Source organism: Bombina bombina, chromosome 1 (assembly GCF_027579735.1).
Source record: "Bombina bombina isolate aBomBom1 chromosome 1, aBomBom1.pri, whole genome shotgun sequence".
Classification (NCBI taxonomy): Eukaryota; Metazoa; Chordata; class Amphibia; order Anura; family Bombinatoridae; genus Bombina; species Bombina bombina.
Window position 1 is genome coordinate 125,814,944 of NC_069499.1, and position 24,946 is coordinate 125,839,889.

Consider the following 24,946-nt stretch of genomic DNA (forward strand, 5'->3'; position numbering starts at 1 on the left):
TTTGTGTGAAACCTTATTTTACCCACTACTTGTAATGAATAAGATATTCTAGTATAAAAGTAATCGAAACTATTTTTTGGGGGACGAATAGGCGCAAAATGTGTTTCTGAATGCTGAAAGTAATTGTTTCATTTTCATTTAAAAGCTCTGCATTCCTTCCTTGAAAACAAAGGGCTGCACTGTTTCCACTTTCCACTACCCTCCAAATCTGCACTAATGTAATACTTAACATTAAAGAGACACTGTGCCCAAAAATGTTCGTTCTTCCATGTTGGAAGAGGAGCATTTTTTTTTGCCTGCAAAATATGAAGTGTCAATTGTACACTTCCTACTAATGCCAATAGGCTTATTCGTGCTCGGTCAGCATCAACAGGAAGTGCACATTTGTATAAAGTACACAGCTGTAGTCATTTTAATTTAAAGTTTTTTTTGAGGAGTACGTTTTGAAATGTCTGCAGCTATAAAGAACTATGATGTATTATTACTCTGTGTTTTTAAGGTGGTCGGCGTTTCTCTGAAGGTACATCAGCTGATAGAGAAATTCAGAGAACTCTAATGGAGGTATGTAAAACAGGTTGTTAAACATGAAGTCTATTATGTAAATTCATCCAGCAGCAGTTAAAACCAACTTAGCTAGAATCTCAAAGTTTATTCCTAAATGTACATAGGGCTGTTGACTTGCTTCAAAATAGACAAATTAAAGGAATGCTAAATATAAAAATGTTTTCGATCACTCAAAAACATTGTCTTTTTTTTAGGGGACCCTCCAGATCATTATTTTATTTTTTAACCCCTTCAGCTCCACAGTCAACGTCATTCGGTACTTTGCCCAACTTGTAATTGTAATACATTTTATGTAGGAATGACAAGTAGAATACTCGGAACAAGACTTTTGGAGCACAGTAGAAAATATTTAAAAATGCATCAAGACAAACAAGACGAAAAACCTTTGACCTCAGTTGCCTCACATTTTTTTGAAATACCATGATTTTAATCAGAATTCTCCAATGCTGGGGAATAGAGAAGATTTCCTTTTGGTATTTATCCCTTAAAACAACTGGCTGGTTACTCTTACATTTTAGGCCTCCTGCCAATATATGTAAACATTTGTTACTATTTTGCAACATTTTTTGGCTGCAGGCCAACTCTATTGAATGTCCTTCAAGTTAAAGTGACACTGAATCTAAATTTCTTTCATGATTCAAATAGAGCATGTCATTTTAGCAACTTTATAATTGACTCCTATTATCAATTTTTCTTCATTCTCTTGCTATCTTTATTTGAAAAGCAAGAATGTGTTTAGAAACCGGCACATTTTTGGTTCATAACATGGGTTGTTCTTGCTCATTGGACAGCACCAATAAACAAGTGCTGTCCAGGGTACTAAACCAAAACTGGCTGGCTCCTTAGCTTAGATGCCTTTTTCAAATAAAGAAAGCAAGAGAACAAAGAAAAATCGATAATAGGAGTAAATTCGAAAGTTATTTAAAATTGCATGCTCTGACTCATGAGAGAGAAAAATTGGGTTTAGTGTCCCTTTAATTGTAACTGCTGCTAATGATATTACCAAAAGGTTCTAGTAATATATTTTGTTACAAGTAAATCTTTAGGCAGTCTGCAAACTTATTTTAATAGAATTGTATAGGTTGTAGCCTAATCAAAGGTGTTCAATAATTACCTAAATAAATGTAAATACACAAACCATAATATAAAACAATAACACAGCCCAATCACTTTATTTCACTGCTCCATATCTTTATGGGGTTCCTATTAATAAAAGTATAACACCATGAACCCATTTTATAGTTCCTGTGAATATAAACATAACACCAAGAATTAATAATAGTTACAATTACAGGTGACTCGGCTTTTAAGTTATATTTTTAATAAAGTTCTGTTTTTAAACTTTATTCAATTTGGGCGTAAAGTGATAAATCACTTGTTTATCTGAATTACATTGTGGTTATGTTGGTAATGAGTGCTATTTAGTATATAGTGCTGTGCTCTCTGTTTTAAATAGTGATGGCAAAAATGTTAGAAAAAATACTCTCCTGTAGTGAAGGGGTTAAATGAAGACATGCAAGAACACAATCATTTCTCTGAACCAAAAAAAGTCTCAAATTTATGCTTTAAAAGAATTCCTTCAGCTGGGTGGTTTTCAACTAGATTTTGCAGGCTAAATATACGAACATTTGTATTTTTGGGGATTTTATTCTGCTTTTTATAAAACCAAACACTAACTTACTATATTTTTTTAACACCACAGATTTAAACACTGCTGTTTTTTTACATACACTTTTCTAGTTGCTGAATCAGATGGATGGATTTGATACCTTGCACAGAGTAAAAATGATCATGGCCACTAATCGTCCAGACACATTAGATCCTGCCTTGCTACGTCCTGGGAGGCTTGATAGAAAAATCCGTAAGTCTAGAGCTGCAAGCAAATCCTGCCACTGTGTGTTAAAACTCTTAGCAACTTTAACTCCTATTAACATTTGTCTCCATCAGATATTGAGCTGCCAAATGAGCAAGCAAGGTTAGATATTTTGAAGATCCATGCTGGTCCAATAACCAAACATGGTGAAATAGGTAAATTATATATATATTTTACACAGTTACATATAAGTAAAACATTTTGTTGTCAATTACTTTTTAATGTATAGTGATTTACTTGCCCATTAAAATAGTACCTTATTTTTTATTTTTTGTCTCTTCAGACTATGAAGCCATTGTGAAACTTTCTGATGGATTTAATGGAGCAGATCTGAGAAATGTCTGTACAGAAGCTGGTAAGTTTCAGTAGAGAGATTTTCCTTTTTGTGTGTGTGATGTTTAGTAAATAAACAATCTAGACGTTTGTTCACTCAAGTACATGTAAGAAACCAAAAAACTTTTAAATAAATATTATAGGCTATAAATTGATTGACTTGCTGTGGTTTTAAAATATCTCACTAAGATGGTGAGAGTCCATGAGCCATCACATGTGGGATTACACTCCAGTCCACTAGGAAGAGGCAAAAACACCAGACATGCCATATCTTTTAATCCCTCCATCTCCCCAATACAATTTTTTTTTCCTATGAGTGTCTAAGAAGGACAGAGGGGAAGCCAGGAGTTCAGCCAGGCAATAATTTCATTCTCCCAGTCTGGAGATGCTCCCAGGTGAAATGTGGGCATACCTGCAAATCCTCTGGACTGCAGTATGCTGCTCCTTGTGAAATCCTTACTACATCCTTGGCACCATGGCTTGGATGGGCACGTCTACTAGAATTAGTCTTTTGCAGCATGGTAAACGAAGGTGCTGACAGGTAAGTAGAATACACCTTCATAGCTTGCATGATATTAGTATAGACATGTTGCCCATGATTCACATAGCCTGGGGAAGTACACATACACCAAATTTCTACGGCACTTTTGTAAAATCGTGAAAAAATGATGTACTTTCTTTACCAAGATGGGTACCTGCACATACCAGAGTGCCACTCCTGTCAGCTGCATCTTTCTTTGCTCTCCTGAATTAAAGAATCAACTCATGCTTCCCTAATCTTCTCTGCACAGCAGGTCTTAACAATTTGATGGTAGATTTGCTGCTTCTTTACTCAGAGGCCAGTAGCCATGTTTTACAGTTGCCTTGTAATCTCTAGGAGCTTTGGAGGGGATAAGCTCATTCAAACTTCAGAGCTTAATCCAATCTAGTGGAGAATTGATTGTTTTTGTACTTTAGGGAATGTACACTATATTTCTGAAAATCCAGACTTCAATTTTACATTGTGTTTAAGCCATTGTGTGCCTTATTCTGTGATCTGTTCTTCTATTCTAACTCGTACAGCTTGTGTCTCTGAACAATATGATGACCTGCTGAAAGGGCAATCTAAGGAATAATTTAAACCTTTCAAGTTTTTGGTGTCCCCCTTCCTAGCTATGCACCCCATAAACTGAGTCTGTCTTATCTTAGACCAGGTCCTGCAGCCCTTCCTTTACAGCATAGTGGTTATGGGTTAACTGTCTATCAAGGCCCTTTCCAAGGGAGTTCTATAGAATATATACCCTGTGCTATTACCGAGTTGTTGGCTACCATGTCTCTAGCAATTAAATACAAAAGCTTACAAGGGTCGAAATGTGATTTTTCACAAGAACTTCAGCTAATCGGGGACATCCCTTAGGAGAGATTAATCTAAATACCGTACAGAGAAGAGGGGTATGTTTTGGAATCTGAAATTCCCTCCTCTGAGGAAGATTTCTCAAACTCGGGACCCCTCTGCTGAAGACATGGCAGATATGTCCTTTAATTTCATGCTTGAGCATATACATGCTATATTGTGGTAAGTTTTACTGGCTTTGGAAGTGGTGGATCCTCCTAAAGATAAACAAACTAAAAAAACAAAGTATAAATTCTTCAACCTCTCCTAAGCAACAGTGTACCTTCCCTGTATCTGACTTTGTTTAAGGTTAATTACAAAGTAATAAAACACAACTTGGATTCCCTTTGTTCAGATGTTCCTGCTCCCCTCTGCAAAATTCACGATTGCTTGAAAATGGTCCAGACTAATCAGCTTTATTTGTGATGCATCAATAGAACTGACTCACATTAATGTGAAAAGTGCTGCAATGGCTGTTTTTGGGTAGAAGAACCTTCTAACTTGGAGGCTGCCCTATGACTTGAGCCATAACACCACCTTGTCGAGCCAGTTTGAACATTCAGGAGCCCTGTGAGGAATTAGGTCAGGATTATTGGGTGTTCTCATATGCCAAGGGTGCTTGATAGGCTTTTCAAAATAGCTTCTTGCGGAAGATTCCTTATGTTCCTTGAGATCCCTCAAATGCCAAAACTGACTTGACTTGTGGAAAAGGTCTGGAAGCAATGGGAGTGATTCAATATGAGGCTGTCTGACAGAACAATGCAGAATCAAGCTATAGAAAGTTGTTCTTCTACAACTTTTTTTTCTTCCTTCTATGACTCATTGATGTTTTAGGCCTCATGGTAGCAGCTTTAAATTCAGTTCCTTTTGTCAGATTCTATACATGACATCTTCAATTGTGAATGTTGTGACTGAGATTACAAATGTTGTAACAGAGATTACAAAGATCTGTCTTGGAGATCGTACTGGACTTCCCTGACAAGGTGGCAGACTCCCCAGTCTATTTTTCAAGAGGCCTCCTTTATCCGGCTAATATGGTTAGTCATCCTGGAAGCCAGCCTCCCAAGTTGTGGTGCAGTCTGGGGGTCCCAAATGGTACTAGGAGTTTGGCCTTCTTGGGAGGCTAGGTTACCACTCAACATTTTGAAGCACTGCACAATTTTCAGGGGCCTCTAGGGTTGGCCCATCCAAAGGCAGAACTCAAGACAAATGTCACAATAGTGACTTGCATCAAGGCAGAACACAAAGTTCCTTGATGATGAAGGAAGTAGCCCACATTCTCACTTGGGCATAACTCAATCATTGCACGATATTGGCCATGCCTATCCTTGAGTAAACAATTGGGAAGCAGACTTTCTCAGCTGCCAGTACCGTCACCTGAGGGAATGGTGTCTGAACCAAGAGGTATTCGACCAGTTTGTGAGACATTGGGGCATGCCTGACATACAGAAGATCTCATGGCCGCCTGCATAAACCACAAGCTTCCCCCAGTATTGTCAGGTCTCGATCTCGCTGATTGCTCTGGGGTGGCTCGCTTTTGCAAGCACACTTTCATCCGGATCTCAATGTGCTAAGTTTGATGGCATGGCGATTGAATGCCTAATACTGGCCAACAGAGAGGATTTTTAAGTTATTGATACATAATTCAGGAGGCAAGAAGTTCATCAGCCAGTTTTGTTCTTGTATCACAAAAAGATTATTAAGCATCCTGACATTCAGGCCTTGATCAGAATCGGACAAGTTTATTAAACATAGAATTTCCATCTGGTTTCAAGGGTCTTTTTAGGCTCCTCCTTTTGAACCTATGCGTGGCCTTGACATTCAATTGTCTTGGAAGGTTCCCCCCCCCCAAGATAAGGCTGTTCTGGGAACCAATGTCTTATTTTATCCCCAGGTAGTATCTTCAGATAACATTAAAGGGATACTGAATCCAATTGTGTGTTTTTTTTTTTTTGTTTGTTTTTTTTTGTGATTGAGAGCATGCAATTTTAAGCAACTTTCTAATTTACTCCTATTATCAAATTTTCTTTGTTCTCTTGCTATCTTTATTTGAAAAAGGCATCTAAGCTTTTTTTTTTTTTTTTTTGTTCAGACACTGGACAGCACTTGTTTATTGGTGGGTGAGTTTATCCACCAATCAGCAAGGACAACCCAGGTTCACCAAAAATGGGCCGGCTTCTAAACTTTCTTGCATTTCAAATAAATATACCAAAAGAATGTGATAATAGGAGTAAATTACGAAGTTGTTTAAAATTGCATTCTCTATCTGAATCACAAAATTAAAAATTTGGTTTCAGTGTCCCTTTAAGTAAAGTGTGGTTACATCATTATGTCAATAATTCTAAGGAATGATGACTAAACAACCTAGACTCTCCCCCTAAGTGATTACTTGTGAAAATTTTAAAGCCTCTGCTTGGTCTTCCTTACAGACTTTTACTAAATTGTATGACCCTTTACGTGTTTGCCTCTTGAGGCAGCTTTTGGCAAGAAAGTTCTGTGGGCCTCTGCGCCTGTTCAGTAACATACCTGCCTTTAACTCTTTTTCATGCCCAATTTCATGGTGCTCTCATGGACTCCACTACTTGGGTATAGAATCTCATATGTAATGGCTCTTGGACTCTCACCAAATTATGAAAGAAATTAAATGTTGGCAATTTTTTTTTTTTTTTTTTTAAACTATTGACGGCAATACCGGTTTGCACTTGCCCTGCTTTATCTTTTTTGCTTCTCTGTTTAATCCTTTCTCTTGTCCATATGTATGACTGAATTATTCAGGAGAGTGGGAGGGATTAAAAAATCTGGTATGTTGGATGATTTTGCCTTCTCCTAGTGGACGGGAGTTTTATCCCAGTTGTGATGTCTTATGGGCTTATCAGGTAAGCATAAATTTTGTTTTCAGAATATTCAACTCCAAGACAAGAAATCCTTTATCAAATTTCCCATTGCACAAAAAGTTTCCTTCACATTGGTAATTTTTATTTTATTTTTTGCCGCAGGAATGTTTGCAATCCGGGCTGATCATGATTTTGTGGTCCAAGAAGACTTTATGAAAGCTGTCCGCAAAGTTGCAGATTCTAAGAAACTAGAGTCTAAACTAGACTACAAACCTGTCTAAGATCAACAAAAGACTGCATGGATATTTGGCTTATGTTTAAAAGGGTCATCTTCTTCCTCCTGGTTATGGTTTCTATTAAAAGTACATGTAACATCATAAGACTGAGTAATTTGATGATTTCTGGAGCAAGTCTGCTACAGAAAATATTCTGTATTCCTACAATGCTGCATTCGGTGCAGCTCGGAAAAGATTTGCAATGAAAACCCTTTAATGTCTGAAGAAATTAGAGATCCCCAAATAATGGGGAAGAACATAGCAGATTTTAAGACATTTACTGTGTTTCGTAAGAAGTATTTTATATCAACTGACTTTTGTTTTTTCCTTTCCAAGTTAAATAAACCACGTTTAAATTGGGTGTTTGCTTGTTTATTTTTTTCTTACCTGTCTACCACAAACTGTAGCTAGATATAGAGGTGTGTGTATACATGCATATAGCAGTATGCTGGACTGTTCAATATGAAACCCTGTTTTTAATATGTTTAACTTTTGGATTGAGTAAACTTAATTCTGTCAATTTGCTAGCTTTCTGTCACCTTTTGGAAATACCAAAGTAAATTGTTTGTCAATGTCAAAAGTTAACTGTTAAGAAAGGTTCTTTTCCCTTATTCTTTAAGCCCTTAACGACACACGTCATACAGGGTACGTCATACTCAAACTGGACGTTAAAGACCAACGACGTACCCTGTTTATCATTAAGTGTTTAAAGCGGCTGGAAGCGATCCTGATCGCTTCCAGGCGCTTTCAAGGTATTGCCGTTGTCAGTATATGGCCGGGTTATAATACAATATATTCTTTAAAATAATCCCCAATAAAAATTCATATACAAAGCAATAAAATGAATGTAAATTCCTAAATTCTTTTTATTAGTTAAAATTTAGACACACATTGATTCAGGTCTGGTTTTCAACAAATATATTTCAAACAAACATTTAAACTGTTATAATATGCTATGCAAAGATCATAAAATGTACCTTATTCACAATAATCTCTCAAATCAGATTTGTTAATCTCCAGGCCAATATGCTTAAATTATTTAGCCCTAACTGATCCTATATAATTCCAATTTAAAACAGAAATTGTATATATTTGTGTAAACAACCAACTCCTATGCCAATTTATCTAAGGTGAAATAAATTCTTAATCTACAATTAATACAATTTAAATATATATAAATATATATATATATATATATATATATATATATATATATATATATATATATACACACACACACACACACACAGGGAGTGCAGAATTATTAGGCAAATGAGTATTTTGACCACATCATCCTCTTTATGCATGTTGTCTTACTCCAAGCTGTATAGGCTCGAAAGCCTACTACCAATTAAGCATATTAGGTGATGTGCATCTCTGTAATGAGAAGGGGTGTGGTCTAATGACATCAACACCCTATATCAGGTGTGCATAATTATTAGGCAACTTCCTTTCCTTTGGCAAAATGGGTCAAAAGAAGGACTTGACAGGCTCAGAAAAGTAAAAAATAGTGAGATATCTTGCAGAGGGATGCAACACTCTTAAAATTGCAAAGCTTCTGAAGCGTGATCATCGAACAATCAAGTGTTTCATTCAAAATAGTCAACAGGGTCGCAAGAAGCGTGTGGAAAAACCAAGGCGCAAAATAACTGCCCATGAACTGAGAAAAGTCAAGCGTGCAGCTGCCAAGATGCCACTTGCCACCAGTTTGGCCATATTTCAGAGCTGCAACATCACTGGAGTGCCCAAAAGCACAAGGGGTGCAATACTCAGAGACATGGCCAAGGTAAGAAAGGCTGAAAGACTACCACCACTGAACAAGACACACAAGCTGAAACGTCAAGACTGGGCCAAGAAATATCTCAAGACTGATTTTTCTAAGGTTTTATGGACTGATGAAATGAGTGAGTCTTGATGGGCCAGATGAATGGGCCCGTGGCTGGATTGGTAAAGGGCAGAGAGCTCCAGTCCGACTCAGACGCCAGCAAGGTGGAGGTGGAGTACTGGTTTGGGCTGGTATCATCAAAGATGAGCTTGTGGGGCTTTTTTCGGGTTGAGGATGGAGTCAAGCTCAACTCCCAGTCCTACTGCCAGTTTCTGGAAGACACCTTCTTCAAGCAGTGGTACAGGAAGAAGTCTGCATCCTTCAAGAAAAACATGATTTTCATGCAGGACAATGCTCCATCACACGCGTCCAAGTACTCCACAGCGTGGCTGGCAAGAAAGGGTATAAAAGAAGAAAATCTAATGACATGGCCTCCTTGTTCACCTGATCTGAACCCCATTGAGAACCTGTGGTCCATCATCAAATGTGAGATTTACAAGGAGGGAAAACAGTACACCTCTCTGAACAGTGTCTGGGAGGCTGTGGTTGCTGCTGCACGCAATGTTGATGGTGAACAGATCAAAACACTGACAGAATCCATGGATGGCAGGCTTTTCAGTGTCCTTGCAAAGAAAGGTGGCTATATTGGTCACTGATTTGTTTTTGTTTTGTTTTTGAATGTCAGAAATGTATATTTGTGAATGTTGAGATGTTATATTGGTTTCACTGGTAAAAATAAATAATTGAAATGGGTATATATTTGTTTTTTGTTAAGTTGCCTAATAATTATGCACAGTAATAGTCACCTGCACACACAGATATCCCCCTAAAATAGCTATAACTAAAAACAAACTAAAAACTACTTCCAAAACTATTCAGCTTTGATATTAATGAGTTTTTTGGGTTCATTGAGAACATGGTGGTTGTTCAATAATAAAATTAATCCTCAAAAATACAACTTGCCTAATAATTCTGCACTCCCTGTGTGTGTGTGTGTGTATATATATATATATATATATATATATATATATATATATATATATATATATATATATATATATATATATATATATATATATATATATACATACAAAGATAAATTACTTAGCATACAAAAAACAAGCTTAACACTATACAGGACTGTGAAACAAGTTTAAAATACAAATTGTCATTTTGAAATTACTAACTGCAATTTAGTTATAGTTACCAATTACCTTTGTCTAAGATATTAAAGATACACAACAGTCATACATTACCAGCATAAACAATGTTTTAACTTCCAGAGTTTCTCCAAACAATCAAATTATATTTCGCCTCATAAATTGAGGTAATTTTTGCAAGATGGATAAAAAGATATGCCCAGGTTGCTTTATAATAGACTGGATCGCAGCAATGTTAGTCCAAAATTTTGCAGCCAGAGTTCTTTTTCTCTCTTGCTTGGGATAATATTTTGCAATATAATCCCAACCGTTTTTTCTTCTAATCGTGAAATTAGGATGAATGGCCCTCCGGAAGCTTTGTCTTTTCGGATTGGCCCTTCGGATGCTAAGCATTGGTTATCTGGCTTTGCATGTGTTTTAATAGACTATTCATTTGGCTGTCATACCAGTTCCAATCCCCTAGGGGGCAGCAGACCACAATAAATGCAGTCTTATCAAATATTTCTAAGTCTAATTATTTAACCTTAACCCCTTAATGACCGGACCATTTTTCAATTTTCTTACCCTTAATGACAATGGCTATTTTTACATTTCTGCAGTGTTTGTGTTTAGCTGTAATTTTCCTCTTACTCATTTACTGTACCCACACATATTGTATACCTTTTTTCTCGCCATTAAATGGACTTTCTAAAGATACCATTATTTTCATCATATCTTATAATTTACTATAAAAAAAATATAAAATATGAGGAAAAAAAAACACTTTTTCTAACTTTTACCCCCAAAAGCTTACACATCTACAACCACCAAAAAACACCCATGCTAAATAGTTTCTAAATTTTGTCCCGAGAAATACCCAATGTTTACATGTTCTTTGCTTTTTTTGCAAGTTATAGGGCCATAAATACAAGTAGCACTTTGCTATTTCCAAACCACTTTTTTTTCAAAATTAGCGCTAGTTACATTAGAACACTGATATCTTTCAGGAATCCCTGAATATCCCTTGACATGTATATATTTATATTTAGAAGACATCCCAAAGCATTTATCTAGGCCCATTTTGGTATATTTCATGCCACCATTTCACCGCCAAATGCGATCAAATAAAAAAAATTGTTGACTTTTTCACAATTTTTTTCACAAACTTTAGGTTTCTCGCTGAATTTATTTACAAACAACTTGTGCAATTATGGCATCAATGGTTGTAAATACTTCTCTGGGATCCTCTTTGTTCAGAAATAGCAGACCTATATGGATTTGGCGTTGCTTTTTGGTAATTAGAAGGCTGCTAAATGCCGCTGCACACCACACGTGTACGTCCAGCAGTGAAGGGGTTAATTAGGGAGCTTGTAGGGAGCTTTTAAGTTTAATTTTAGCTTTAGTGTAGTGTAGTAGACAACCCAAATTATTGATCTAGGCCCATTTTGGTATATTTCATGCCACCATTTAACCGCCAAAAACGATCAAATTTAAAAAAAAAAAAAAAAATTTTCACAATTTTAGGTTTCTCACTGAAATTATTTACAAACAGCTTGTGCAATTATGGCACAAATGGTTGTAAATGCTTCTCTGGGATCCCCTTTGTTCAGAAATAGCAGACATATATGGCTTTGGTGTTGCTTTTTGGTAATAAGGCCGTTAAATACTGCTGCGCACCACACTGAAATAAAAATTTATTTTTTTGTCATACAGTCTGCAGTGATGGATCCCCCCCATACATCTTTCTAACCCTCCCCTTCTATCTATTTGCCGCCATCTTGGGTACTGGCAAGAGTCCATGAGCTAGTGACGTATGGGATATACATTCCTACCAGGAGGGGCAAAGTTTCCCAAACCTTAAAATGCCTATAAATACACCCCTCACCACACCCACAATTCAGTTTTACAAACTTTGCCTCCTATGGAGGTGGTGAAGTAAGTTTGTGCTAGATTCTACGTTGATATGCGCTCCGCAGCAGGTTGGAGCCCGGTTTTCCTCTCAGCGTGCAGTGAATGTCAGAGGGATGTGAGGAGAGTATTGCCTATTTGAATGCAATGATCTCCTTCTACAGGGTCTATTTCATAGGTTCTCTGTTATCGGTCGTAGAGATTCATCTCTTACCTCCCTTTTCAGATCGACGATATACTCTTATATATATATATATATATATATATACCATTACCTCTGCTGATTTTCGTTTCAGTACTGGTTTGGCTTTCTACAACATGTAGATGAGTGTCCTGGGGTAAGTAAGTAAGCTTATTTTCTGTGACACTCTAAGCTGTGGTTAGGCACTTTTTTATAAAGTTCTAAATATATGTATTCAAACATTTATTTGCCTTGACTCAGGATGTTCAACATTCCTTATTTTCAGACAGTCAGTTTCATACTTGGGATAATGCATTTGAATCATTCATTTTTTCTTACCTTAAAAAATTTGACTTTTTCCCTGTGGGCTGTTAGGCTCGCGGGGGCTGAAAATGCTTCATTTTATTGCGTCATTCTTGGCGCAGACTTTTTTGGCGCAAATTTTTTTTTCTGTTTCCGGCGTCATACGTGTCGCCGGAAGTTGCGTCATTTTTTGACGTTTTTTTGCGTCAAGTGTCGGCGTTCCGGATGTCGCGTCATTTTTGGCGCCAAAAGCATTTAGGCGCCAAATAATGTGGGCGTCTTATTTGGCGCTAAAAAATATGGGCGTCATTTTTGTCTCCACATTATTTAAGTCTCATTATTTATTGCTTCTGGTTGCTAGAAGCTTGTTCACTGGCATTTTTTTCCCATTCCTGAAACTGTCATTTAAGGAATTTGATCAATTTTGCTTTATATGTTGTTTTTTCTATTACATATTGCAAGATGTTCCACGTTGCAACTGAGTCAGAAGATACTTCAGGAAAATCGCTGCCCGGTGCTGGAGCTACCAAGCTAAGTGTATCTGCTATAAACTCTTGGTATCTGTTTCTCCAGCTGTTGTTTGTATTGCATGTCATGACAAACTTATTAATGCAGATAAAATTTCCTTTAGTATTGTTACATTACCTGTTGCTGTTCTGTCAACATCTAATTTTCAGAGTGTTCCTGATAACATAAGAGATTTTATTTTTTAAAATCCATTAAGAAGGCTATGTCTGTTATTTCTCCTTCTAGTATACATAAGTCTTTTAAAACTTCTCTTTTTTCAGATGAATTTTTAAATGAACATCATTCTGATACTGATAATGGTTCTTCTGGTTCATAGGTTTCTGTCTCAGAGGTTGATGCTGATAAATCTTTGTATTTGTTCAAGATGGAATTTATTCGTTCTTTACTTAAAGAAGTATTAAAAAATAGAGGATTCTGGTCCTCTTGATACTAAATCTAAACGTTTAAATAAGGTTTTTAAATCTCCTGTAGTTATTCCAGAAGTGTTTTCTCTCCCTGATGCTATTTCTGAAGTAATTTCCAGGGAATGGAATAATTTGGGTAATTCATTTACTCCTAAAACGTTTAAGCAATTATATCCTGTGCCATCTGACAGATTAGAGTTTTTTGGGACAAAATCCCTAAGGTTAATGGGGCTGTCTCTACTCCTGCTAAACGTACTACTATTCCTACGGCAGATAGTACTTCATTTAAGGATCCTTTAGATAGGAAAACTGAATCCTTTCTAAGAAAAGCTTACTTATGTTCAGGTAATCTTCTTAGACCTGTTATATTTTTAGCGGATGTTGCTGCAGCTTCAACTTTTTGGTTAGAAGCTTTAGCGCAACAAGTAACAGATCATAATTTTATAGCATTATTATTATTCTATAACATGCTAATGATTTTATTTGTGATACCATCTTTTGATATCATTAGAATTGATATCAGGTATATGTCTCTAGCTATTTTAGCTAGAAAAGCTTTATGGCTTAACTTGGAATGCTGATATGTCTTCTAAGTCAACTTTGCTTTCCCTTTCTTTCCAGGGTAATAAATTATTCGGTTCTCAGTTGGATTCTATTATCTCAACTGTTACTGGAGGGAAGGGAACTTTTTTACCAAAGGATAAAAAATCTAAGGTAAATTTAGGTCTAATAATCGTTTTCGTTCCTTTCCTCACAACAAGGAACAAAAGCCTGATCCTTCATCCTCAGGAGCGGTATCAGTTGGGAAACCATTTCCAGTTTGGAATATATCCAAGCCTTATAGAAACCTAAAGCCAGCTCCTAAGTTCCAATGAAGGTGCGGCCCTCATTCCAGCTCAGCTGGTATGGGGCAGATTACGTTTTCTTCAAAGAAATTTGGATCAATTCCGTTCACAATCTCTGGTTTCAGAACATTGTTTCAGAAAGGTACAGAATAGGCTTCAAGTTAAGGCCTCCTGCAAAGAGATTTTTTTTTCTTTCCTGTGTCCAAGTAAACACAGCAAAGGCTCAGCATTTCTGAAATGTGTTTCAGATCTAGAGTTGGCTGGAGTAATTATGCCAGTTCCAGTTCTGGAACAGGGGCTGGGTTTTTTTTTTTTTTTTCTATCTCTTCATTGTACCAAAGAAGGTCAATTCCTTCAGACCAGTTCCGGATCTATCAATATTGAATAGTTATGTAAGGATACCAACATTCAAGATGGTAACTGTAGGACTATCCTGCCTTTTGTTTAGCAAGGGCATTATATGTCTACAATAGATTTACAGGATGCATATTTCGATTCATCCAGATCACTTTTAGTTTCTGAGATTCTCTTTTTAGACAAGCATTACCAGTTTTGTGGCTCTACCGTTTGGCCTAGCATCAGCTCCAAGAATTTTTTCAAAGGTTCTCAGTGCCCTTCTGTCTGTAATCAGAAAACAGGGTTTTGGTATTTCCTTATTTGGACGATATCTTGGTACTTGCACAGTCTTCACATTTTCGCAGAATCTCATATGAATCGACTTGTGTTGTTTCTTCAAGATCATGGTTGGAGGATCAATTTACCAAAAAGTTAATTGATTCCTCAGACAAGGGTAACCTTTTTAGGTTTCCAGATAGATTCAGTGTCTATGACTCTGTCCTTGTCAGACAAGAGAAGTTTAACATTGATATCAGCTTGTCAAAACCTTCAGTCACAATCATTCCCTTTGGTAGCCTTATGCATGGAAATTTTAGGTCTTAGGACTGCCGCATCGGATGCGATCTCCTTTGCTCGTTTTCACATGCGACCTCTTCAGCTCTGTATGCTGAACCAATGGTGCAGGGATTACACAAAGATATCTCAATTAATATCTTTAAACCGATTATACGACACTCTCTGACGTGGTGGACAGATAACCATCGTTTAGTTCAGGGGGCTTCTTTGTTCTTCCGACCTGGACTATAATCTCAACAGATGCAAGTCTTACAGGTTGGGGAGCTGTGTGGGGGTCTCTGACGGCACAAGGGGTTTGAGAATCTCAGGAGGTGAGATTACCGATCAATATTTGGAACTCCATGCAATTTTCAGAGCTCTTCAGTCTTGGCCTCTTCTGAAGAGAGAGTTGTTCATTTGTTTTCAGATAGACAATGTCACAACTGTGGCATACATCAATCAGCAAGGAGGGACTCACAGTCCTCTGGCTATGAAAGAAGTATCTCAAATTTTGGTTTGGGCGGAATCCAGCTCCTGTCTAATCTCTGCGGTTCATATACCAGGTATAGTCAATTGGGAAGCGGATTATCTCAGTCGCCAAACGTTGCATCTGGGCGAATGGTCTCTTCACCCAGAGGTATTTCTTCAGATTGTTCAAATGTGGGAACTCCCAGAAATAGATCTGATGGCTTCTCATCTAAACAAGAAACTTCCCTGGTATCTGTCCAGATCCCGGGATCCTCGGGCGGAGGCAGTGGATGCATTATCACTTCCTTGGAAGTATCATCCTGCCTATATCTTTCCACCTCTAGTTCTTCTTCCAAAAGTATTCTCCAAGATTCTACAGGATTGCTCGTTTGTCCCGCTGGTAGCTCCAGCATGGCCTCACAGGTTTTGGTATGCGGATCTTGTCCGGATTGCCTCTTGCCAGCTGTGGACTCTTCCGTTAAGACCAGACTTTCTGTCGCAAGGTCCTTTCTTCCATCAGGATTTCAAATCCTTAAATTTTAAGGTATGGAGTTTGAACGCTTGATTCTTGGTCAAAGAGGTTTCTCTGACTCTGTGATTAATACTATGTGACAGGCTCGTAAATCTGTATCTAGAGAGAGATATTATAGAGTCTGGAAGACTTATATTTCTTAGTGTCTTTCTCATCATTTTTCTTGGCATTCTTTTTGAATACCGAGAATTTTACATTTTCTTCAGGATGGTTTAGATAACGGTTTGTCCGCAAGTTCCTTGAATGGACAAATCTCTGCTCTTTCTGTTCTTTTTCACAGAACGTTTGCTAATCTTCCTGATATTCATTGTTTTGTACAAGCTTTGGTTCGTATAAAACCTGTCATTAAGTCAATTTCTCCTCCTTGGAGTTTGAATTTGGTTCTGGGGGCTTTTCAAGCTCCTCCTTTTGAACCCATGTATTCTTTGGTCATTAAATTACTTTCTTGGAAAGTTTTGTTTCTTTTGGCCATCTCTTCTACCAGAAGAGTCTCTGAATTATCTGCTCTTTCTTGTGAGTCTCCTTTTCTGATTTTTCATCAGGATAAGGCGGTGCTGCAAACTTCTTTTGAATTTTTTACCTAAGGTTGTGAATTCTAACAACATTAGTAGAGAAATTGTGGTTCCTTCATTGTGTCCTAATCCTATGAATTCTAAGGAGAAATCCTTGCATTCTTGGATGCTGTTAGAGCTTTGTATTATTATGTTGAAGCTACTAAATCTTTCCGAAAGACTTCTAGTCTATTTGTCATCTTTTCCGGTTCTAGAAAAGGCCAGAAAGCTTCTGCCATTTCTTTGGCATCTTGGTTGAAATCTTTATTTCATCATGCCTATGTCGAGTCGGGTAAAATTCCGCCTCGAAGGATTACAGCTCATTCTACTAGGTCAGTTTCTACTTCCTGGGTGTTTAGGAATGAAGCTTCGGTTGATCAGATTTGCAAAGCAGCAACTTGGTCCTCTTTGCATACTTTTACTAAATTCTACCATTTTGATGTGTTTTCTTCTTCTGAAGCAGTTTTTGGTAGAAAAGTACTTCAGGCAGTGGTTTCAGTTTGAATCTTCTGTTTATGTTTTTCATTAAACTTTATTTTGGGTGTGGATTATTTTCAGCAGGAATTGGCTGTCTTTTATCCCTCCCTCTCTAGTGACTCTTGCGTGGAAAGATCCACATCTTGGGTAGTCATTATCCCATACGTCACTAGCTCATGGACTCTTGCTAATTACATGAAAGAAAACATAATTTATGTAAGAACTTACCTGATAAATTCATTTCTTTCATATTAGCAAGAGTCCATGAGGCCCGCCCTTTTTTGTGGTGGTTATGATTTTTTTGTATAAAGCACAATTATTCCAATTCCTTATTTTATATGCTTTCGCACTTTTTTCTTATCACCCCCACTTCTTGGCTATTCGTTAAACTGAATTGTGGGTGTGGTGAGGGGTGTATTTATAGGCATTTTAAGGTTTGGGAAACTTTGCCCCTCCTGGTAGGAATGTATATCCCATACGTCACTAGCTCATGGACTCTTGCTAATATGAAAGAAATTAATTTATCAGGTAAGTTCTTACATAAATTATGTTCTTTACTTTTTTATTATAAAATGTTTGTTTTCTGTAGTGTAGCTGGCCCCCCTAAATAATCTACATCCCTCCCCCTCCCAGATCCCTTACTAAAAAACAGAGATGCCCCTGCATCTACATCGATCTTGTTTTTTTTAAAAGTTGCCGGTATATTTTGCGTGTGCCCGCACGCGCAAACACCCCCCGCCGCACCGGGTAACGGAAGCAGGATATTATCCGATCGTTTGGGGAATCAATGCCTAGGGGTATAACTATTAAAAGCAGCTCCCACCCACCAACTAAGTTATGCACATAAATAGCCGATGCAGATGGGGCCACAGAGTGGCCCTTTCTGCATCGGTATGTGAAATGGGGGATTGTAGTGATGCCTCAATATTGAGGCATCACTACAATCCCTTGTAAGCAGCTGGAAGCGATCATGATCGCTTCCAGCACTTCAGACAACAGAGGACGTACCAGGTACGTCAACTGTCATTAAGGGAAGTTTTTTCTATGACGTACCTGGTTTTTCTATGACGTACCTCATTAAGGGGTTAAAAATGTTTATCCAACATATAATTTATTGCATTGATCATTTACAATATTGAATATAGATGGGGTAATATGTCATTTTTCTGATTACTCCAATACCAAATACAGTATGTTTCTATTGATCATGCTGATAAACAATTACACTGTCTATTTTCTCTCCCCCAGAATTATAGCATTTAAAATCCTGATATATATTCATACAAACAGCATATTTCCCATTCCCAACAATTTTTGAATACACAGATCCATGTTCATGGCTAACATTCAATGGACATCTTAAATTGACTGTATTGTTATTTATTAACTCCACATATGTATCCCAATTTGTCCTTTAGATGTCTGAAATGAAATAAATAATGTTGTTAAAAATGTTAATTTTAAATCCTTAAAACATTCTATGCTTCCAAAAATACATGGGTTAAGACATGCTGGAATCTTTACTTTCAGGTTTTGAACTTTCTAGGCCTAGATAATCTCCCAGATTTTTATATTCATATTTAATGTTGTCTGAAAATATATATATATATATATATATATATATCAGGGTGGCAGCAGGTAAATATGCAAGGTAAAGGAAGGCACTCACTGGTCTTTTCATCAAGTGTTTATTATCAAGCGTGACGTTTCGTGGACACACTCCCCTTCCTCAGACAAGCACAAACCAAAAAATAACTGAAAATATAAAGCCAAACAAGTCCCTCCCCCAGTGAAAATTGCGCCAAAAATGGTTGCCATAGTGATCCTCAACAACACAGAAATCCCTAATGAATTTCACATATATTGCAAGTGTTAGCCGCTGCTCATCATGCAGACAGTACATTTTAAACACACAAATATAAATAAAACATATAGTGAATATATCAAATGGTGAATAAATCAAAGAAGATATATCAAGCATAATCGTATGTGTACCATATTATAACAAAGTGTAGAATATGCAGAAAGCACATATTAAGCATATTCCTATATATACCATGCTGTAGTAAAATCTACCAGTGTTATAAATCCCCATGTGTCCCTAACACTTATACTGAATCTATGTGTATTTCTGTGTTGAGGATCACTATGGCAACCATTTTTGGCGCAATTTTCACTGGGGGAGGGACTTGTTTGGCTTTATATTTTCAGTCATTTTTTGGTTTGTGCTTGTCTGAGGAAGGGGAGTGTGTCCACGAAACGTCACGCTTGATAATAAACACTTGATGAAAAGACCAGTGAGTGCCTTCCTTTACCTTGTGTGGCGCTTGTCTTGTCCCATACTCTTGTATGTATATGTATGCAGTGGCGGATCCAGGGGGGGGGCAACGGGGCAATTGCCCCCCCCGAGAATATAGTGAGAGTCCTGCACAGGCACCGCCGCACAACTAGAACCTTCCCCAAAATAACAGCCCAGTGCAGCCATGGCCACCACCCTACCCTTTAGGCTCCCAGCCTCCCATGTGCGTACGGCAATCAAGAGGTTATTTAACCTCTAGGCTAGACGAAGCATTGTGTGCACTGTGCGGACTCGGAGCAACGTCTTTGCGGTGTCACATTCAGAGCGGTCGCATGTATGATTATCTCTCTTTCTTGGCGGCCGCCGCTTGCTTCACTGCTACACCTAATAAAGCCCATATTCAAACGTTTTTGTCGATAGCGGGCTTCATTAGGTACAGCACTGAAGCGGCGGCCGCCAAGAAAGAGAGATAATCATACATGCGTGCGACCGCTCTGGATGTGACGTGACGCGGCTCCGCACAGGATAGCATATAGTTTAAACTGTCTTGTTGCCGCTCCCTCTATTACCGGATCCGGATTCTTTCCTGTTGCTCCCTGCCCCTGGGACCTGGTGAGTTCAGCTGGGTTTTTACACAGCAGAAGCGTTAAATAGAGCTAGCTGGGAATGTGGGTTAAGGCAGGCATGATGAATAGGGGTAGGTGTCTTTACCCATTTTATGTTTCATGGTATTTTAGCTATATACTGTAACTGTGGGAGAAATACTGTATGTAAGTTATATGCACACACTGACTGATTACCAAGATGCTGCCTTGTATGGTACCCCTGTATGTAATGTGTATTAAGCACAGATTATTTTTTTTAAGGAAACAAAGTACTGTACATTTTCTAATACAAATGGGGTAAAGATTAATAATGAAATCCAATAAAGGAGTAACAACAAATGAAAAAGATCTTTACATGTTTAAAACTTGTTTTGTGCTTGGTTATAGCAGAGGCATATTTTGGTCAAGACTATCTAGGCCTGAGCCTAAGTCAACAGGATTTATGGGGCAGCACATTTTGAGGGGTAGTTGTAGAACATTATGGCTTCATGTTCCTATGTTTTCTGAAATTTGTTTGTATAAATATTCTTCTTTCTTACATATCAGTGATTACTGTTTTTTTGGGGGTTTTTTGCACCTCATGCCTTCAGTTCTGTTATCTATGTGGCAAATGTGAGGTAAAATAGTTGCAGTTGAGGGTTTTGGGAGTAGCCTAACACAACACAAAAGCTAAATGCACCACAGGGGCGATTAGCTAATCTATGGGAACTTTACTGAAGTGCATGTTACCTAAGGGGATGAAGGTATATCTATCTATTTTTTTTTTCTTATTTTTATTCTGTTTTAGGAATCAGGTTAACAGAATCTCTTTCCATGTCTCTTGCTGCTGCAGTCTCTGGTATGGATGTCATTGCAGTCAGTGTGACTTATTTGGCTAGGACAAGACCTACATGGTGTAAATTAATACAGTGATTATAGGGTGTTGAAAATGTTAAATGTTTTTGTCACTTATAGGACCAGTAAATACAGTAGATTTGCATATACGTATGTTATGGGAATTTCTGCACATGCTCAATAGGAGCTGGTGACTCAAAAAGTGTAAATATAAAAGACTGTGCACATTTGTTAATGGAAGTAAATTGGAAAGTTGTTTAAAATGGCCTGTTCTATCTGAATCATGAAAGTTTCATTTTGACTTTAGTGTCCCTTTAAACAATTATTATACTACCGTAGTGTGTGTATGTGTGCACTGCAGACTGCAGTGACATAATTGCGTACATAATTGCAATTGCAAGACCGGACCAGTGTTGTGACGTTTAGTTAATAACTGACTCACTTTAAAATGGTAAAGGCTTAAAGCTGGTAACCGTAAGTTATTTATTATTTGCAGTGCTGGAGATCTAGGTGACCCACACATATATCTAGTACTGTTTTTAAATAAGGTTAGAGCTATACGATAGGTTAAATAAAATAGTCTGTTCTATAAGCACTCATTATTTTCTGTCCGCCACCACAAAAAAATCTGGAAGTGCCCCTCCCGAGACCAGGCTCTGGATCCGCCACTGTATGTATGTATATATATATATATGTATATGTATATATATAATGGAAAAAATTGCGATAGCTAAGTATAACAAGTGTAAATATATAGTATTGAGAGTACTCAAATACTAAGTCTCAAGTCCAATTGAGATTTTATTTAATATTGGTGCAGACCCTTTAAATTTTATATAAATCTAATAGAAAAAAGAAAAATGGCACACGGTAATGGCATTTATGAAAGACAGGGATTACAGCACTCTTTTACAAAAAAAAACACACTTGAATTGAATAAAATATCAAAATTTGTAGTTTATTTCGCACAGTCCCACCTGAGGGCCTGAACTGGTACACATCGTGAGTAGAAATAAAAAATATATATATTTAATGTTCTTCATGGAACACAGAGAAACTGTATTTATTTTGAATAACTTAAGCACTTTATATATACTAATGCAGTTATTCATTTAATTTATTACAATCTGAATTGCATTTCCCCAGATCCCTATGTAGACATTTAATACATTATTTAAAATTATATAGGCTGTATTTTAAAATTAGAACAAAGGTGATAGTCTAGATACAAACTAATAAGATTAGCAGCTACAGCTAAGTGTTGGGACAAAAAATACAAAAGGACAGTAGGTGGCGCTATAGGACAATAAAAGATAAACCTATTATGTAGGGAAATTTCAAGAATCTATTTGCTGGTATACTAATAACTAATGTACTAATGAGAGTATGTGTTAAAATACAATATTTATTCTTACATACATACATTCAATAAAAACATGTAATAACATGATATCAATAAAAATAGAATCTAATAGTAAATGATTAAAACAATATAAAAATGTAGACACCGGTGTCCAAAAAATAAATCTATACAGGTTAAGTACTATATGCAAAATTCTATGACAAATGTACTAAATTCTATGACAAAATTATGCTGGTATGCAAAAACAAACAATGATTAATGTGTATGACAGTTATAGGTATACATCAATCCTGTATGGAATGGAGATCGATAAGATAGATCAGCGTTTCACTTGATGCAGTTAGAAAAGTCTTTAAAATGTCTTTTGGGTATTGGATACTAAAAAGTGGAATTAGCAATATTTGTTGCAATATTTAGGATCGGTGAGTTATCAAATTTGTTACAATTTGTGTCCTCTGAATAATAGAAGAATAGATGGCAGAATTTCTTTCCAAGTTCTTAATGTAGCTTTGATCGTTTAATATGTAAAGTTCTTTTACTTACAGTTTTGTGTACCAGCTTCACAACGGCTAACCCTTCAAGGTAAATATTCTCAGGACTCAGTTTCACTTGGACTTTATGAGGGTTTATAGCTAGTATTTTTAGCGCTATATATTAGGTGCGGTTTGTGGTTTTGTAGGTCTTGATCCACAAATGATTTTGAAGAAACAGCACAGTTACGTTTCAAGCCACACCAGGCTCTTAATCATGTATAATTAGATACACAGGTGTATGCCTTATATACCCTTACCTATTATTCTACATCCTGTGTTAGAATCCAACTGCACAACAGTGCCATCTTGTGGATGCAATAATTCAATGCAACTCCAAATTCAACACAGGTGAATAAACACATAGATAAAATCACTTAAAAAGACATATACAACAAAGTACAAATTTAAAAAGAGGAACAATGCATAGCAAAATTATTTCAATCAACTGATGTTATTTATGTTGTCAATAGAGAAAAGGATTTTCTCCAACATTGGTGTGTCCGGTCCACGGCGTCATCCTTACTTATGGGAATATTCTCTTCCCCAACAGGAAATGGCATTTATTTTTTATTTATTTTTTTATTTATTTTTTATTTTTTTCGATCCACATATTTTTATTTCACGTATTTTTTCACGTAATCTATCCACAAAATTTTTTTCACTGAGGACATATTTAAAACTTTATTCTTATCAAAGGAGGACATATTATTTAAAGGATAAAAGATAAATCAATCGATTATCTAACTAGTACCATACACCTGCACCATGTTTTAAGGATTTTTTAAGAAAATGAACATCTTCTAATCATCAACATATTATTCAAAGATTATTATATAGTTATTTTAAACAACCATTGTTTTAATATCAAATATATGCTATTCATTGTTACCATATTTGTAATCAATTGTCAACATCAAACAATTGTTACTTACTGTCATTCATTGTTTTATTGTGTACAATATTTGTAATATGTACATGGATCCATGTTTTTAATTGTATGTAAAATCAATTATATGTAGATATTAAACTTGTCAAATTGTTAACTCAAATTGTTAGATTACCCATACTTTAAATAATATTGGTTTACACATACACTTGATAGGAGATAACACTCTTAATATCTAACCCACTTCTCATAGCCTCTAGTTAGGCGCTTTTTTGATATTCTATCACCACAAAGAGCACAGCAAAAGCTGCCCATATAGCCCCTCCTCAGGCTCCGCACCCCAGTCATTCTCTTTGCCGCTCTGAACAAGTAGCATCTCCACGGAGATGGTGAAGAGTATGTGGTGTTTAGTTGTAGTTTTTTATTCTTCTATCAAGAGTTTGTTATTTTAAAATAGTGCCGGTTTGTACTATTTACTCTAAAACAGAAAAGGATGAAGAGTTCTGTTTAAAAACATAATTTATGTAAGAACTTACCTGATTAAATCATTTCTTTCATATTAGCAAGAGTCCATGAGCTAGTGACGTATGGGATATACATTCCTACCAGGAGGGGCAAAGTTTCCCAAACCTCAAAATGCCTATAAATACACCCCTCACCACACCCACAAATCAGTTTAACGCATAGCCAAGAAGTGGGGTGATAAGATAAAAGTGCGAAAGCATAAAAAATAAGGAATTGGAATAATTGTGCTTTATACAAAAAAAATCATAACCACCACAAAAAAGGGTGGGCCTCATGGACTCTTGCTAATATGAAAGAAATGAATTTATCAGGTAAGTTCTTACATAAATTATGTTTTCTTTCATGTAATTAGCAAGAGTCCATGAGCTAGTGACGTATGGGATAATGACTACCCAAGATGTGGATCTTCCACGCAAGAGTCACTAGAGAGGGAGGGATAAAATAAAGACAGCCAATTCCGCTGAAAAAAATCCACACCCAAAATAAAGTTTAAATCTTATAATGAAAAAAACTGAAATTATAAGCAGAAGAATCAAACTGAAACAGCTGCCTGAAGTACTTTTCTACCAAAAACTGCTTCAGAAGAAGAAAACACATC

The 24,946-nt window shown here is 36.7% G+C and overlaps 1 protein-coding gene across 1 annotated transcript in view; it reads left to right on the forward strand.

Annotated features, from left to right (window-relative positions):
- PSMC6 (proteasome 26S subunit, ATPase 6) overlaps positions 1-7,612 on the forward strand; it is a 68,114-nt gene extending 60,502 nt beyond the window's left edge. The window contains exons 10-14 of the mRNA XM_053711035.1: positions 500-561; positions 2,305-2,425; positions 2,512-2,592; positions 2,721-2,792; positions 7,139-7,612. Of these exons, the coding sequence (XP_053567010.1) occupies positions 500-561; positions 2,305-2,425; positions 2,512-2,592; positions 2,721-2,792; positions 7,139-7,257 (455 nt within the window). The 3' untranslated portion in view covers positions 7,258-7,612. The remainder of the gene's footprint in view (positions 1-499; positions 562-2,304; positions 2,426-2,511; positions 2,593-2,720; positions 2,793-7,138) is intronic.
- Positions 7,613-24,946: the final 17,334 nt, after the last annotated feature.